We start from the raw sequence: 18,434 nt of genomic DNA, 5'->3' as shown, positions 1-18,434 counted from the left end.
GTCCATAACAGGGTGCCAGTCTCTGTTGCAAGCTCTTAATCCCTGGAAGATATTCCAGAGAATTTCACAACCCCGAGGTCAGATCCAAGGAATATGCAGAAAAGTGGGGACAATCTAATGTGCTCGTGATGTCTGATTTCCTGATAGACTGATACTATCTGATATAATTCTTGGTTAGTAATTTTCATATGTAATAAATAGAAGTACTCTGTTTATTGCATGTTACTCATTGATCAAATTGGTAAAATGGAAACATTAATATTGCCTTGCCAAATCACACTATATTGCTAGCCAGCATTCTCATTTGTCAGTCCAAAAGTATAATAATCATCAGTGATCTCCCACCCCCCGCCTTTTGCCTTCATTTATTTTTTTATAATGTCAGTCTGATACTTGGAGGCACATTGCTTTGCATATACTTATTCCAGTCATAGCTATTATAACTGATAGCTATTGAAAAATCAATTGTCCTGAATAATCTGCATTGGGTAATAACATGGTAAGGATTTTGCTACCTGACATGTTCTTCAGCAGTAATCCTATAATTTGAAAAATTGCCAGAACAGATTATATTTGAAATGGTGTTATAATATAAGATTAAGTTTGTCAGTAAAAATTACAATAGTGAAGACAGTTGGGCTTAGATTATTGTATTTTTCGGCAAATGCATATTCCACTCAGTCAAGTCCTGTTTACACCCCTCATTACTCTTGACAGATGCTGTTTTTGTGATGCCTTTTAGAAACAAAAGGTCTTAGACCTTGTGTCTAGTCTTACCACATCATCATTACTATTGTCACACATTGTCAACCTCTTGATAGATCAACACTCTGCAACTGTTGTATTGGAAAGTCAGAAAACAAAAATCCATGATTTTTTTATTTTGTAGTTCTCTCACTGCCCTTATGCAAAGGAGTCTTTTACAATAGCTGGTATGTTATGTGAGCTGTCCAGATTCATGACTGAGTGACATAGAAATTGATTAAACAATTATTGTGGCCTGGGATAATTACAATTACCATTCATATAAAATCATTTTCATACTTCTATTTAATATTTATATAATTAATATAAATATAGTATTCCTGATGTATATACCTCATATCAACATGCCAAATCAATGCAGATGCATTAAATACTTTGAATAAACTAATAACTTTCAAATTAGATGATTATGCATTTTGACAATTAGAAGTAAATATCAAGTTCTTAAAGTATGCTACTTTAACAGCTACATATTAAATATGAATTATATTATGTCAAATATGTCTATCATTTAAACTTATCACCTTGTAAGATAATTCTTTTAGACACTGTGAATAACCGTATGGAACATTTCAGTGAGTAGTTACAACTTATAAATACAATGTAGCTGTTTATATGTAATGTTCACCTAAAAGTTAAATGTCTTCTCTCTTCCTCTGCCTTGAGTAGTCCTCCATTTACCACCATAACTGAGCTGGAAATTTGGCCGTAAATCATGTTGGTCATTAAGTGTGCTGTATCATGTGTTCATGCCTAATTTTATGATATTTTGTGGTGATTGTTAAGTGAACACAATGGTCATAAAGTGAATACGATGATTGTAAGCAAATCCATTTTCTGCAATGGGTGTTTATTGCCAGAAACTGGGAGTAAATGTCAGCTTCCAGCAAAAAAACATAGATTGCTGTTATGTGAATGCAGGTTGTAAGTAGCCTGAGGAGGTCCGTTTTAAGGTCAAACAGTCACTAAATTAACTTCAAACAAACCTGTCATAAATTCAGGATTACCTGTGTGTCCTACTATTTCTATATAGTCTAAGGAGGGAGTGATGGAGATACTAAAGAGCCACGGTGGTGCATTGGTTAGAATGCTGCCTATTGCCTGCCTGCAATGTGGCAGTTCAAATCTCACCAGGCTCAAGGTTGACTCAGCCTTCCATCTTTCCGAAGTCAGTAAAATGAGGACCCAGATTATTGGGGGCAATAGGCTGACTCTGTAAACTGCTTAGTGAGGGCTGTAAAGCCCTGCAAAGTGGTATATAAGTCTAAGTGCTATTGCTAAAGAGAACACATTCAACTTAATATTTGAACTGGCTTTTTTTATCTGAAATAAATAGTATAGAGTATCAGGGCTGTTTGACTTTCTTTATCATATTTTGAAGTATGTCAAATACATTAGCAGCTCACTCATACATTATGGAATTGCTTGCAGAACAGCAGGAGTTATAGCCTGGATTTTATGGCATAGTCTTATATGAGAGATGAAAATACTTCTCTGCTAGACCTAGGCAACAGAAACAGCAGCTCTCAATGAATATTATTGCACCCATGTAATATAACTATATCAATGCTTCATCTTACATGTGTGACCCTCATTACGTGCAAAGGATTATGTCTTATCATTGTTTACCTAGCTATGTGCTTAGGACATATCAGATGAAAAGTATCACTTACGGACACAAACTGGAGTTTGCCCAGACCACTTGTGATCTTGTAAGCATATTCGAACAGATGTGCCAACAAGTCGAAAACCAGGATTGCATTGGTAGACCACAGTATCACGGTAACTGAAACCATCGCCACTAATGTGACCATTTACAATTGGATCTGGAGAACCACAGTGTCCAGCTAAAATAAGAAGGAAATAAAAAAGAAACAATGAATTCACACACATGCTGAGCCACAGATTTAAAAAACCACACATAAATTGATAACAGTATTAAACAAAAAGGCAGTCTTGCCCTCTTCACTGTGCAATAAATCCACCAAACTGAAAATGTTCCTGATGAGTTATTTAGTTCTTCATTTGCAATGTTTTTTCCCTTACCGATATGCATTTGTCATAAAAAAAAGTTTGGTAACTTTATATAGTTAAAACTAATCTTGTTTAGCGACAAGGTAAAATCCACCTTGAATACTTATTTATATCCTGCTCTTTCTTAAGAAACTCAACAAAGTATAAATAACATTTTTCCTTTAATTTCCTAATCACAGAATGGTTTACCTGAGAAAGATTGGTTGGCCCAAATATATTAGGTGAGCTTCCAAGGCTGGAGATGGACTTTAATCTGGTTTTTACTATTGTTCCACAACCCATTAGCCATTAATCTATGTTCTTTGGGAAGGGACCAATTTGGAAAAAGAAAAAGTAAACCTGTGTGGAAGTTAACAATCACATACCTCCAAACACAGCTTTATGGAAATAAGACACAAGACATTTAAATTGTTTTAAGTCTAGTATTTATATACTAGATTTAAGTATTCATTCAGGATTAAGGCTAACTCAAAATATATTTTGATCTGAAAAAGAAAAGCTAGGAAGCATATCCATTAACAAATTGATTCATTTCAGTTACACATCATAGCATTTGGTAGATTTACTAATTTCCTCTCACTTTGAATTTGATGGGATTAAACATCTAAATAGTCTAGGGAATTCCAGAAGCAAAGCCAATACAGCAAAGGATATGTAAATTTTAATCAAGCCAAATTACGCCTTAAGTATTTCAAGCAGTCTACATATAAACAATGCTTTCAGGGGACATAAAAAAACTATTAGCTTATTCAAGTTTAAGGTCAGCAGTTATTTTACCTGACATTATACTTTAACCAAAATCATATACTATTGAAATTATCTTTTCAAAAGATCTGCAAAAATACATTGCCTTTCACAGATCATAAACATCACACATGATTTTACCATAATATAAAAATGAATCTGCTAATTGAAATTTATTATTCTTTTGAGTGAAGACTGTTGAGCTTCAAAGAAAATATAGAAAGTTAGCATGAAGGGGAACTGAATAATGCAGCCAATCTTAGAATGTAGGGAAAAGAGAGCAGAAATTTTAAACTAAAATGAGGTGATTTATAAGATTTTCCTTATCTGAATTACTTCCTAGGTTTTGGAGTTCTGGATTAATTGATATTGCAACAGGCACAGGAATCCCTCATTCCAACTCCCTTCCCTTCACCATTAATCCACACCAATAAAACATTGGTGAGATTTAAAAAAAGGAAGGAAAGTATTTTGTGAACTATTTTATGAACTGTAATTAGTATGTTTGCATAATATAATATATAAAAAACAAGTCACTTCCATTTTTCACATGATACATACAAATGGATTCTATTGATCCAGTGTTGAGAGAAAGAGATTTAGCTATGAAATCTATGCATCTGTTCTGTGAGTCAGATACTTGAATTAAATTGTGACGACTATCATTAATTTTTCATAGTACATGAGTATTTTTTAAAAGGGCAGAATTTTTTTTAAAAAAAACAGCCATTAAGTTATAATCAGGGGTGGGATGCTACCTGTTCGGCCCGGTTCTATAGAACCTGTAGCTGCGAAGAGCAGCTACCACCTAACTGGTTCGGTGTTTGGCCCACCGGCCTGCCTGGGCTCTAGGCTGTTCTTTATTCCCTGCTTTTCCCTCCTCAACTGCTTTGTGTGGCACAGGTGAGGCTGAACAAGCAGGAAACAAGAGGATTTTCAAATGCTGTGCACCCGAGCACAGCGCTTGTCAGCTGTCAGGTGGCACAGCTGATGATTTCTTGCAAACGCTGCACACACAATTGCCCCCAGTTCAGAGAACTGGCAAATCACTCCACTGGCTGGCTCTGCCCCTCCCTGCCCACTCACTCCTTACCTGGCATGCGAGCCATCCAACTTGACTGGTTTGGTAAGTTGATATTTTTCCTTTTTTTTCTTCTCCTGACTATCAGATTCAGTTCTGCTCTGCCAGGAGATTTAGATAAACGAGACAGCGGGAAATCCTTGGATTTCTTGCTTTCTAGCTAATCTAAAAGCAGAGCCCTTAGGACTGAAGCTTTCCAGTGCAGACTCAGGTAGCCGATTGCAGATAGATAGATCTCTAAGCAATTCTGTGGTTCTGTGAGCAACTCAATCTGCCTGCCTGCTTTGTCTGCTTTTGGGTAAAAGTTGCCCTTTTTTAATAAAAAAAATCAATATTTACATAAATATTTATAATATTTACATACAAGCCATGCCTACTCAGTCACATGCCCACCAAGCCACACCCACAAATTAGGCCACACCCACAGAACTGATTGTTAAGAAATTTGAATCCCACCCCTGGATATAATATGCCTATCACAATGACAAATCACTGATTTATTAAGTTCAATTTGGAAATGAACATTTAAACTGACATTCTAATGTTAAATTATTTTGTTGGTGAATTTCAATGACTATGATACAGATTTTAGAAGATGTCAGCTTCAATGATTAAAATAGCCACAGACACTTTTCACTGTGGCTTGTTTGTTTTATGTAGTATCCTTTGATAGAAACTGCTAATTCATCTATAATAAATCCAGATAAATTAAAAATTAACATCTTTGCTTGATCCCCCCCCCTTTAAAAAAATCATAAATAATCTACTGAAGCGATTTTGCTTTGCAGGTGGAACAAAACTGATTAATTAGGGAAATTAATTCACTTCCAAATTCTATTTCTAATAATAATTAGCTTGGAAAATATATTTTCTACTTAGTGAGGTTCTTTAAAAATATTCAATGACAACAAAGCTAGTGAAATTTTATTGTACTTCAGGCCTTCCTTCAAGCTTCAATGAAAGGGGAGAATTATACAGCATTGCAGATAGATGGCATCAGATAAACACACAAATCTCCATTTATTAGCAGCAGAATTTTAGTCTTTTCTACAACCTCCAATTTAGCAGACTATATTTAGAACAAGTAGCATTATTGCCTCATAACTGGATTTGCTAAGTTTCTTTTAGGAATGTGCCCAATTGAACTAGAGAATTATATCACTGGATTTTATCTTTTAACTCATAATGCAATCAATATTGTTAATTCTAACTTGATCATGTAATAGGCCTATATTTCATGACTATCTGTTGAAACTCTTTCTTCAAAAATCTATATCATCAGATGACAAATCAACAGGTTAATTTTTTATATATATACTTTTTCCAGTATTTGTGATAACAGTAGGTAATAGATACATTTTCTTTCTCAAAGTCTTAATGAATTCATCTTTAGTCTCCAGGAGCAGCAGTGTTAGTCATGGAAAACAGATAATTGCCCATAGATGATTTGGGATTATAAAATACAGACTGATAACCCAAGTAGCTGAAAATGGCAGGTTTAAGAAGCTGTCACTGGACCAATTTCTGTCTTGTCTCCAAACTTCACTTTTTGGGGACGATTGTTGAGAAGCTGGTTGGACAACATATCCATTCCAGAGAATACTGGAAGAACTTATATGCAGATCTCTTTTCATCTGGTTTCAATCCAGGAAACACTATTGAGACAGCATTCGTCACACCAATGAGTTTTGATGGAGACAGGATGGGAATGATGCATCCATCCTACAGCTCTTGGATCTCTTACTAGATTTCAGCACTATTGATCATAATATCCTTATGGTTGGGCTCAGGACTCAATGTACTCATGTTTTTTTAACACTATGAATCTGCAGAATGACCTTAACCATTGGTTTAGGTTCAGTTATCATCAATATATGGTCCATTGAATGAAGGTGGAACCACCTGAGATTTGTCTCACACTTTCTCTGCTTCCCAGGCTCATGCCTGCTTTTGTTTCTGTAACTTTTTATGCACAGCTTCTCCAAGGTGGCTCTCCATATTGCTCAAGCTATGCAAGTCTGGATGGGATGAAACAGAGTCAGCTGCATTGCAGGTCTCTAATTGTTTCTGCATAACTGGAGAAATTGAGAGAGTAGGCATGCTTCAGATCTCTTATTTATTCGGACCAAGGGAGCTCACCTTCTCTGTCACACCACCAGCCCTCAGGGACAGTATCATCTTGTTCTCCTCCACTCCGCACACAAATTCATTTGGCTCCCAGAAAATCATGGAAAACATGACTCTTTTCTGAGGCCTTGGGGCAGAGTGGTAGTTTAGCCTTGTAAGTTGTTGTTTAGAATATCTGCTGGGTGCTTATGTTCTGTTTCCTTTTAAATTGTTTTTACTTGTTAATGTAATAGATACATGGGCATTTGAGTTGGGAAGCCTCTACATTGGTAAATAAATAAATACTTCTGTATATTCTGGGCCCCTTAATATCTATTGTATTTTTTAAATTATTTTTGAAAAATGCCTTGATCACAAAATTTGTTAACTGCTAGTGTTGAAGCCATGTAGTTTAATCAACATTATTCTGTCATCAATTGCATTGTGGCCTAGTAACTTGCTAATAATGAATTATTTGAATTTTTTTTGAGAAATGTCTGCTATTTTTCTAAAGGATCTCATTGCCTTAAGCTGAATAGCTAAAAACAAAACAAAAAGCCCACATGGTGAGAATTCCCAAATTTTAATGGAAACGTCACTTCCTAAAAAAAAGTTCAATATGAAAAAATATCCTTCGGCCAAGATGTTCTACCAGTATTATTCAAATATTTTAATTCAACTCTTTATAAATATTTACCAAGACACTGTGTTTCAGTTCCACTCCAAAGTCCATTTGCTAAGCATTCTCTCACATGAGATCCAACAAGTGTATATCCAGTGTTACAGGTAAAGATTGCTGTGGCTCCATAAATTGTCATGGTCCCAATCTTATTTCCATTTGGTGGAGATGGAAGACTTCCACAAGAAATAACTGAAAAGGGAAAATAAAGTAACTGCAGTATGGCAACAATAAGAAGCTCATAAATTAACATTTGAGATCAGACATGGATGCATTTGGAAATCTTAAGCAAACAAAATAACAACAACTTTGGAACACTTTGAAGTTTCCATTTTTTAATTAGAGCTAGAAGGAAAAAAGTGAATTAAAGAGAATTATCACAATCTTTAACATAGCAAATGTTGAACGAACCATTTATTTAAAAATCAAGTTATAAAATCATATATGTATTTATGAAATTTGTATGGTTTGATTTAACAAAAAAATAGTGCAGCTTGCACTAAACGTAAAAAGAGATTCTGCTTGAGAACTAAACAAGTCTTGATATGAACATCCAAAATTTTGTTAATAAATATATATACATACGGAGTTCTCAATAGGGTTTTCAACTTAAATGTACTGATACATGTAAGACATTTCTATTTAAAAACTGTATTCATCATTAGAGGTAACTGAACAGTGTGATATCTGTCTGTCTGTCTATCTATCTCTATCTACCTACTTACCTACCTACCTATCTACCTACCATCTATCTATAGCAGGATTTCACAAAATATTAGTATCTTTATGAGATATTGATGATAATTATCTTTAAACAGAACTGAACAATGTACAAATAAAGATTTCTTACCCTTACACATTGGTCTCTCATTAGTATCACTCCAAGTTCCATTAGTTGTACACATGATGAGTCTCTGCCCCTCTAAAAAATAACCAGGGCTGCAGCTCAACATGATTTGTGCTCCAAACTCATTCACTGACCCCGAAATCAGCCTCCAGATGATATGTTCTGAAAGCCGACTTTCAATGCTGGGGCAAATCACAGCTGTGAAAGAAGAAAAAGTCCTGCATTAGGGTTTTCTTTTTGAAATTGTTTCTCATCCATTACCTGGATGCCAGTAGATTTTTCCTTGTGAAATTGAGTGTGCTATAAACATTATTCAGCTGCATGTTACAGTGCCCATCATGTTGCTTAAAAAAAAAAAAAAACCTAATAGAGGTTATACATGGGAACTAGATATTCACGATTCTTGCAATTTTTTAAAAACCTTTAGAAAGAATTGCTCATTTTAAAATTTAAAACATGTTGTGATGAAGCGGTCTTGTTCTTTGATGCATATTGTAGTATGTTTAGGATCACAGCCAAATTTATTCTATATTCAGTAGAGACTACAGAAAAGAGTAAATTCTTGCCTCATGAGTAATGCAGGTGCAATTTTTAACAATGCATTTATCTCATGAAAGTTTAAACTGCATGGCAATTCTTTTCAAATGTTTTTAATGTAATCTGTTCAGTTCTTTGTACCAATTTGAATATCAAACCTTATCTTTCTTATAGAATAGGGCACACGTCATCACTATTTCATTTTTACATTGAAGAAAAGTGGGATTAAAGTTAATATGCCTGTAAATATGGGAATAAACAAAGTATAACGATGACACAGAAGCTGATGAACAGAAAAGCATTCAGAGACAAAGAGAAGAGAGATAGGAAATAAAGATATAATGGTTAAAAATAGGCAATGCCTATGAAAATTGTGAATGTGATAAAGTATCATAAGGAGAAAAAAAGGGAAAGATTGAAATGAAAAAGGATTTTGAAGAACCTTTGGTGGGGGATGAACTGACACCATTTCACTGATTAACTACTGTGTGGCTGTTTTTGATAAATTGCTCTTCTGTTATTTTATTGTGGATGTTTTATTTTATTTCTATTGATGTATATGAACTACTGAGGCTTTATTTTAATTATGATAGTGTAACCATCAAATAAATAACCAAGTGGCCTATCATCTTCTCTTTTGCAAACAAAAAATAAAGAACCTCTTTTCTAACCTCTCCAGGAGAAGAAATGGAAAAAAAGTCTTCAAGTCAGATATTTAAGCTTTCCAGGTACCACTGGATTTGTTCCTTTTTGGGGGTTTTCACTGTCAATCATTGACCAAAAAACCTATTAAGGATGCAGAGCCTTCAAGAATAATCCAGGAGCTTTTTGGCTGAAGAAATGTCATTTATAGAGTGTCACCTCATCCTATCTCGTGCCTAAAATGAAGAATACTGCAATACCATTATGCAGAACATTCCTTTTCCCCTTTTACTATATTGAAGTGATTATACATTTTTGGACAAGGAATCATCTTAAAGTGCTAATAGGTCTATTTTTAAATGTTATAGTTATCTCACTTTTCTGGCTCATAATAGAAAAAAGTGTTCTTCTATATTTTGATCTTCGCGATGACTGCGTAAGGTGTGCTCATCTGGGAAATGTGACTAGCCCAACGTTATTATTGTGACCTTCTCTCTTACACACTCTTTGCATGGTACATACATTAAAAATAAGGGAAGAATAAAAAAACTAAAGCATAATAATTAATATGAAGCACTATTGATAGATACTTACGACACTAGAAAGTTCTGTGTGCATTGTTATTTTTCGGTAAATTCTTCTGATTTATTAAAACTACTTAGATTCTTGAATGAAAATACAAACTGTTGCACAGATGCTGTATTTAGAGCAAACTACTTAGATATTCATCAGTCTTCCTCCTGTATACTACAGACATCACTGACACTATTTTTACACATAAGATATTCAGGAATGTCAAATTCATCTAAATGAAGAGAGAGAAAAAAACCCTGTCCCTTTTCTATGCTGATTTATTTCTACTGACATTCTTATGAACTTACATTCATGTACAGTGCACCAAGCGTATAGAGTTTTCATCATGATTACACATCGTATCACTGGAATGAGATTGCTTTTCTATATTCATATACATGGTCAAAACTGAATTTAATCCTGATTATTTTTAAATCTTGGAAGTATATATCACTCTATAATTTCTAGGGGTTTTGCTAGAAATTTGCTTTGCTATCCTGTCAGAACTAATGATATAATTTTATATGATTTAATTAATGATATTAAAAACTCCAGCATTATAGTATAATAACATTTAACAAAGGCTATTTTCTGCTGCATTCCTTCTTGCTGCAATGCTGCATATCTCGTGTAAATCTCAAATTGTGCCCATATTTTTATTGAATAAAAGTCACCATGTATTATAAAAGTGATTTTTCAGTAATGGTTCATTATTAGGAAACTGTCTCTTTCTCTCCTTTTTTTTTCCACATTGGAAGCCCTTGGAAAAAACCCAATACTTTTTCTGTTTTTGTTTCTCCTAGGCAAAAATCCACCATGTGTCATTTTACTGCTATGTTTTCTGAAAATTAATATACTTAAATAGTAGAAACCCATAATAAACAATAGCTAATTTCTCTTTTGGAATATAATTAAATATAAATAGAATTACTTGTTTGCCTCCAAACTTTTGGTAGCCGATTTTAATCATTATTTTATATCTATATTCTCCTTACAAAAAACAACTCAGTTTCATGAGATTTATAGAATAATAAACAATAAAAACAATAAAAAACTGAGTTGATGTAGCATAGACATGTAGTACAGCAGAGACTCAGGTTTCTACATAGATGTTCATTGGGCAAGATTTTTTTTCTGATATAAAGAATATTTAACAGAAGTTATAATATATTTGCTGATATCCACTTTTCGCTCCACATACAGTATACCGTTTGATTGATAATTATATATTTCTACAGGGAAATAAGGAAGGGGATGTAATTTTATCATCAGCTGAATTTGGTAAGGTTTGCCTTGCTAAAAGACAAAATAAGGGAAAAATGTTTTACACGATATGCAGAATAGAAATATCTGATAACAAAGTCAGGGAATATGTTTGTATTCAGGATTACATAAAAAATAGTTACTATATCAACCTTCCAACTTTATCCAATAAAATTGGCAGCATGTAAACCACCTGCACAAAAAAAGAGACTGCCAATGTGATTCTTCTGCTGTATCAGGATTCCAGAAGCACTGCAGGAAAAAAACGTTGGGGGGTATCGGCTTTGCCACTGTAATCTATCTGAGCAGAATGCAAAGAGGGAAGTATCAGTGGAAACATGTTCATCCTACCAGGATGCCAATTCCAACATTTAAGGATTGCACATCCAAAGAATACTTCCAAAGCAAATTAATGTTTCCCAATGCGTAAGAACTTCAGAAAGCAAAAGTTCTTAAGTACAGTTGGATATGAAACAGATCAATGTAAGCAAGTAAACAGGAAAGGAGAACATCATAACTGCAATCTCATTTGTAAGGGTAGTTGTGATATATCAAATTTATGTTTCACATGAGTTTTTCAATCACTGATTATCACTGAAGTAAGATAATCTCATTGTGGCATGAGAAATGCATTATCTAGCTAATTTTCTACTAACTCAGGAATAAATTAATTCTTTGCTGAAGGTGTACTAAACAAGATATGGAAAAGTATTTAGTTTTATTTATTTATTACATTTTTATGCCCCCATCCAACTGATTCAGTGACGCAAGCTGTTTTAGTGGAAGTCTAAGAGCAAGCTAAAATATTGTCATGAACAGTCAGAAAGATAAACTAAAACTTACTCTATAACACTGTATTTTTTTTAAAAAAAATCCATACTTACGTTTACAAACAGGTGGTCTTCCTTTATTACTCCACAATCCATCTTCTTGACACACTGCTGTTGCTTGTTGACTAGATTCTAGCTTGAAGCCTTCATTACATTCAAATATCACTCTGCTGCCCAAAATAAATTCATTACCCCAAACAGAACCATTTCCAGGAGATTCTGGAATACCACAGGATACAGCTGAAAGGAGTATTAAAGGGAAAAAAGAACGTAACTAAGGTTATCGTACATATCTTTACTTCTGTAGATAAAAAAAATCAATATGTGTGTTACAGGCATCATAATGCTGCTGAAAAAATACCTTTAATCATTGTGCAAAATCTAATATAACAACAAGGATATTTTGAAAAGATACACCCTTACCACAATTAGTACAAATTTTCTACTCCATATTCCATAGTTTTTCATCTCAGTTTTCTCCTGATTTTCTGCTTCAGTTATGTTAATAGAAATGCATTAATCAATCTTGACTTCCTTGATTTATTTTTAAATATATTTTAAGTAGTTTTCCCTATGGCATTGATTAACATTGTTCTCTGTAAGAGATGTCCAGGCCGAGCCCAAGGGAGGGGTCAAACGTGTCATAAGTCATGAGTCCCTGTGTGCCCTCAAGAAATCCAGGTCATCTTGAATGCCTTTCTTATCTCCCGCTCATTTCCCTTGACCATTAGTTGGTCAGATTTTTATAGAAAGCTTAAGCTTTATATTCATTTGAACTGTCTGAATCTCCAGAATTCCCTAGTGACATTCTCTTGACATTCTCTTTGTTAAAAAGTTAATTTGTGGCCCATATATAAAATTCATAAACCATTTCTGAAGTGGCTGTGCCCTTTTCTCTACTATAGGTGGTCCTCATTTAGCCACCATTATTGAGACTAGTAACTTGGTTAAGTAAAACTGTGACTGTGTTTATTATCTTGTTTAAGCTTTCCTTTGCTTTACAGACCTGTGAAGGTCATATATATGTGAGAATTGGTTGTAATGTTATTTTTTCATCATCAAACCGTTAAGAATAAAATACATAGAATATCTCATCGTTCAGTAAGGGAATAATATATATAATACCACAGTTATATTGTAATTGAAAATGGTCACTAAATGAAACAGTCACTAAATGAGAACTATCTATACTATTACTGCACTTTGAAACATTTCCATATATTATTATGACACAATAATGTAGCCAATTAGATAAGGGTACTTAATTTGTTCTGCAATCTGTGTATATAACACTATGCATTTATTCTTAATGGTTTAGAGCCAGACTTAGTCTCATTAAAATTAGTTAAACTGTATTTAGCCATGAGAAATTTAAATCTTCTGCTTTTAGTAGATTAGCACTAAGAATTATTCTATATACAAATAAATATTTGAAAACATTAAAATAAATAATCTCTTAAATATAGATTGAATAACTGTTTTTATTTTCTTCAGATATAATGGTTCCGAATGCACTGTCAGCTCTGAAGTTTCTTCTGTTTCGAAGCACTAAAAGTAACAGCAGTAACAAACAGACACTTCACGACCACAATACTTAGCAGTAGCAATCTGGGGAATCATGGTTGTAACCCCAAGATAGGCAGATTGTTCAGCAGGAAAGAGCCCCACGTAAGGATTTTGGGAGTAATGCATGGGGGCACTTGCCCAGCACAGTAACACAAGAGTTAAGAGGTTGCTGCAGTTTGGTGTGAGGTCAAGAAGGGCAGGAAAACAGGACAGGCATTCATGTGCGCAAGTGCAGGAAGACCCAAGGAAAGAGGGCACTGATGGTTGCAAGTGAGTGAAGGGGAAAGGAATATATGGTGCAATTGAATGAAATCGGGGGGCGGGGGGGGGGGAAACTTACCTGAATAATGTATGGCTTCTCTGATGAATTCCCACTGACTTTGCTTGAGGAAAGCCAGCAGAGAAAGTTGGCAACTATAATCACATAACCATGGGGTGCCACTACCAATCATAAGTGTGAACTGATTGTCAAGCACCCAAATTTTGCTGATGTGATTGCAGGGGCAATGCAATGATGCTAATTTCAAGGAGCATTCATAATATCTTCATTCAATGCAATTGTAACTTTAAACAGTTACTGAACAAAATGGTCATAACTCCAGGGCTGTTATTCATGTTCAGTTTGCAAACAACTTTGCAATTATGATTTTTTTTTTTCACAAGTTCCTTTCACAAGCCAAGTTAGGACAGTTTTCCTATTCTATACCTGTCCCATTGATTTTTACTGCATTTGTTTCTTCTAATGTTCATTTCATTTTCATTCTCCAATCTATTAAGAGAATTTATGTTTGTAAGAAATTTATATAGCTGCCCAACTAATTCATAGGTGACTCTGAGTGGCGTACAACATTTAAAAAATCCACCGCATAATAAAAATCCTAGGCCTGGTGACAAAAATACGTTTTAGGGCCTTTTGGAAAAGCAACTAGGGGGGACGACTGAATTTTGGGGGAATGATATTACATACAGAAGAAGTTCCCTACCCTAAAGGACTTTTTTTGTGGTGCCACCATATATACATCTCTAAATAATGGGGCTGATAACAAATGCTTTTCTGTTCTGTTAATATTACTAATTAATACACAGCAAATATACCTAATTACTATTTTGCTATCTATAACACTACCTATCCCATCCAATTTTGTGTTATCTACAGATTTGATAAGTCTATGTCTTTATGCAAGCTATCAGTAAAAAAAAAAAAAAACTAGTGAAGAGTACTGAACCTACAACTTCACCATTACTCCAGACTGATGAGAATGCTTTGAACAAATTTTTGTTAACTAGTTGTGTTTCTGCATGATTGACATGCAATATAGCTCACACTTCATAGGTTGCTAATTAGAATTTCATGATATATCCTGTTGAATGCTTTGTTGAAATCAAAATAGCATTACTGCAATCTATTAAGAAAGTTATCTGATTAAGAAATTAAATAGTTCAACAAGATTTGCTTTTGACAAATCCAGAATCACTTTTGCTAATGACAGCATTGTTTTGTACATATTATTCACTTTACAGACTTTTGTAGAAACTTCCTACATTTGGAGTTACATAGGTCCTATTTTCTCCATTTTGAAGATTGTGTGAACATTGCCCCTTCTCAATCAGCTGACACTTCACTCTAGGATTTCTCAAAGATATTGAAGAGACGATTGGTCAGGCCATTCAATATAAGTTCCCTCAGTTTTCAGATCTTCATTAAGTCCTTTAGTGCAGCCATTTTGGTTCCTTCCAACGTATCCATTGTTTTTCCTCAGCTCATTTGAACTTTTAGTGCTTTTTTAAAAAAAAGCCTGACCCATTTTTCTCATCTATTTCTGCTACCTGGGAATCTTACTTCTCATCAAATCATACTTGTTGGCACAGTTTGCAAACAAATTTTTTCATTCGTATATTATAAGCAGAAATTTCAAGATTAGAATTGCTTTTGAAATGATATAATGGCTTGAACATTTGCTAAAACAACCCTTTTTTTCAGTGTTTCAGTTGCCATATTAACTGAATACTTTTGTAGCATGCCCTTGTGAACTCTTTGTGTTCTGTTGGCTTAGAAACTCAAATGGTACAATACATAATTATCTTGGAACAACAGGAACAGAAATTTGTCAGGTCCTAAATGCCAAAGTATCTCCCTCCCTCTCTCTTTCTTACATACACATACACACACACACACACACACACAGAGAGAGAGAGAGAGAGAGAGAGAGAGAGAGAGAGAGAGAGAGAGAGAGAGAGAGATGGTTAAGTCTTACCTTGGCAAAGAGGTGGAGGAGAATCCCACTGATACATGCCATTTGGGTGATGTCTGCAAGTTGCATTGCTATGACCAATTATACTGTATCCGGACTTACAATAGTAGTGAATTATACTGCCAACTGTGCCCTTGGTTTTATTTACAATTCCACCATTCTTCACAATATGATTTAAGCTGCAGTATGGAGCTATACAGGATCAAAGTAATAAAATTAAAAGCAATATATTATCAAAAAGACAGAAGACAACGCTCATGAAACCTAAATTTCCTTCAAAGCCATTTAAAAATGATACTCAACTCATCACTTATATTTCCAGTCTAGAGATTAAAACCAGTTTTTTTTTATTTTAAAAATGTATCTTTCAGACAAGATGCATTTAAATCCGCTATTAAATTTTAAATTTTAATTACAAATTTGTTTAGAGAAATATTAAAGCTGTTAAAATCCTTGCGTGTACAATGTCTTGATGACATTAATCAAATCGTAAGCACACTCAGTAATGGAGTGGTCCCATTGGCTTCCACTATAAATTCTCATTCTGTATTGAGGTAATATTAGATCTATATGGATTGTTCCCAGTTGATGTACTGAATAAACCACTACACTATATTCGTTTGCATCAGGTTTACTACACAAGCAGAAGATATACATTTTCAAAAACTGGATAGTAATTTGTTTTCCCTTAAAGTAAAATGTTTAATAAATAAATAATTAAATAACTCATAGTCAAAATTTGAACTTTGTGGCTGATTAAGTAATAAATGCACTAATTTATTCCAAATCAAGACTTTTGATGAATCACAGCACACTTTATCAGTATAGTGAACATCAGGACAGGAAAATATCAGGACAGAAAAACTTATGAATGTAATATAAGACATAAGAAATTAAAAACACACAAATATAATTAAATCTAACATAGTATGAAGACATATCACAAAATGCAGCAGAATCAGAAGCATATTCTTGGAACTTTTTCTTAGTCTAGTATAAAGCAATACTTTCCAATTATAAACCTAATCTAAAGTCTGGTGAAATATTATCTGACATGTGTCCCCAAGACTGCTATCCTGAATCTAATCCTTACCAACTTGGAGAAAATGGTTGATGAAATAAAGGTAATTGGGACCCTGGTGGCAGGCAACTTATCCTGGATTTTCAGACAGCACACGGAGGAGAATCTGTAGTCATATTTCAATATTTGACTTCAGAATAGTACGTTTTTGATGAACTTAGAAAGATAATCAGAAGGATCCAATGGCTTGATAGCCTAACCCCCACCCCCATCACACCTCTCCTCTTTCATACTCTTTATATCCACACACTGTTTACTTTGTGGCAGGAAGAGAGGGACACTTTCAACAATTCTCTAAATGACCATACCACATCAAACTACTCAGTTCTGGCAAGGTGTTTCCTGAGGTATTCAAAAATGTGCAATATAGATCTTTAGTGGTTCAAAGCACTTTGAATTGGATGGTGGAAATATTAGCCATGCAACAACTCCACATTAGGTATTATTCTACACTGGCAGGCTTGTCTCTTACAATAATTTGCCTGCTGCATTTTGCATCAGCTACAGCTTCCCGGTTGTCTCCAAAAGTAGCCTGATTGACTGTAGTATAGCTGTCCAGCTTCAGGCTGATTAATGCATGAAGTAATGTCACCAAGGCTACAGCACCAAATAGGGCTATAACCGGTAAAGCAAACAAATGCTTTAATTACCTCTTCTGTAAATGCAAGGGGAACATATTTAGGATGTCAAATTCAACACAAGATATTGCCCAGTTCCAGTTCCTTCCCTACGGTTTCTTCCTCCTCTCACAACGAAATTGTATAAGACATCCAAATATAATCTGAAAGTCAGGAATATTTGTGCATGCACAGGGAAGAAGACAACGGGGAAGAAAAAGGAGGCTCAATGAATAGAATATAAGGTGTTCCCCATATCTTTTAAGAGGACCATTGACTTTCAAAAAAATCACTGGAAAAGGGGAAAATTGGAAAACTAATGAATGATAGTGTCACAATCAGTTCTGCCAAAAATTATGTTTTCTACACACACACCTGTATTTTCTTAAAATTTATTTCGTTTGTATTTCGTTTGTGTATGACCTTAAGGAACACCATAACACACACCTTTGGTTCTCTTGCAGGTTAGTAGAGATAAAATGAATCTATTAAAATATTATGCAGGAAATAATAATATTTATAACTTTAAAAAATAAAGATGCCTCTTTGTATGTATTACCATATAGTGTTAGTAGGGACTTATTAATGCTACCATGAATAATGAAGTGCTGTAGGAGCCCACTTTAATTTCAGCCTATTTATAATCAGAGTTGTTTGAGCTTTTCTCTTCCATAGTCTTTTCATTCTTAGTAATCATTAATCATATGCTTCTTTTCAGTCATTTGAACTGAAAAGATAGCAACCTTTAAAAAAAAACTCTCAATAAGAAAATTGTGGATGACCCCCTTCTGCTAATAATTCTAATTTTTTATCTGAC

General features: G+C 34.2%; 1 protein-coding gene across 1 annotated transcript in view; it reads right to left on the bottom strand.

Moving 5' to 3' along the window:
* CSMD1 (CUB and Sushi multiple domains 1) overlaps positions 1-18,434 on the bottom strand; it is a 1,143,868-nt gene that overhangs the window by 43,772 nt on the left and 1,081,662 nt on the right. The window contains exons 49-53 of the mRNA XM_087916392.1: positions 15,923-16,111; positions 12,156-12,341; positions 8,260-8,454; positions 7,428-7,601; positions 2,439-2,612 (exon numbers count right to left, since the gene is read on the bottom strand). Coding sequence (XP_087772518.1) covers positions 2,439-2,612; positions 7,428-7,601; positions 8,260-8,454; positions 12,156-12,341; positions 15,923-16,111 — 918 coding nt within the window. The remainder of the gene's footprint in view (positions 1-2,438; positions 2,613-7,427; positions 7,602-8,259; positions 8,455-12,155; positions 12,342-15,922; positions 16,112-18,434) is intronic.

Source organism: Pseudonaja textilis, chromosome 1, assembly GCF_049901715.1.
Source record: "Pseudonaja textilis isolate UNSWEBS1 chromosome 1, rPseTex1.2, whole genome shotgun sequence".
NCBI lineage: Eukaryota > Metazoa > Chordata > Lepidosauria > Squamata > Elapidae > Pseudonaja > Pseudonaja textilis.
This window is presented reverse-complemented; position numbering and strand designations above follow the sequence as displayed.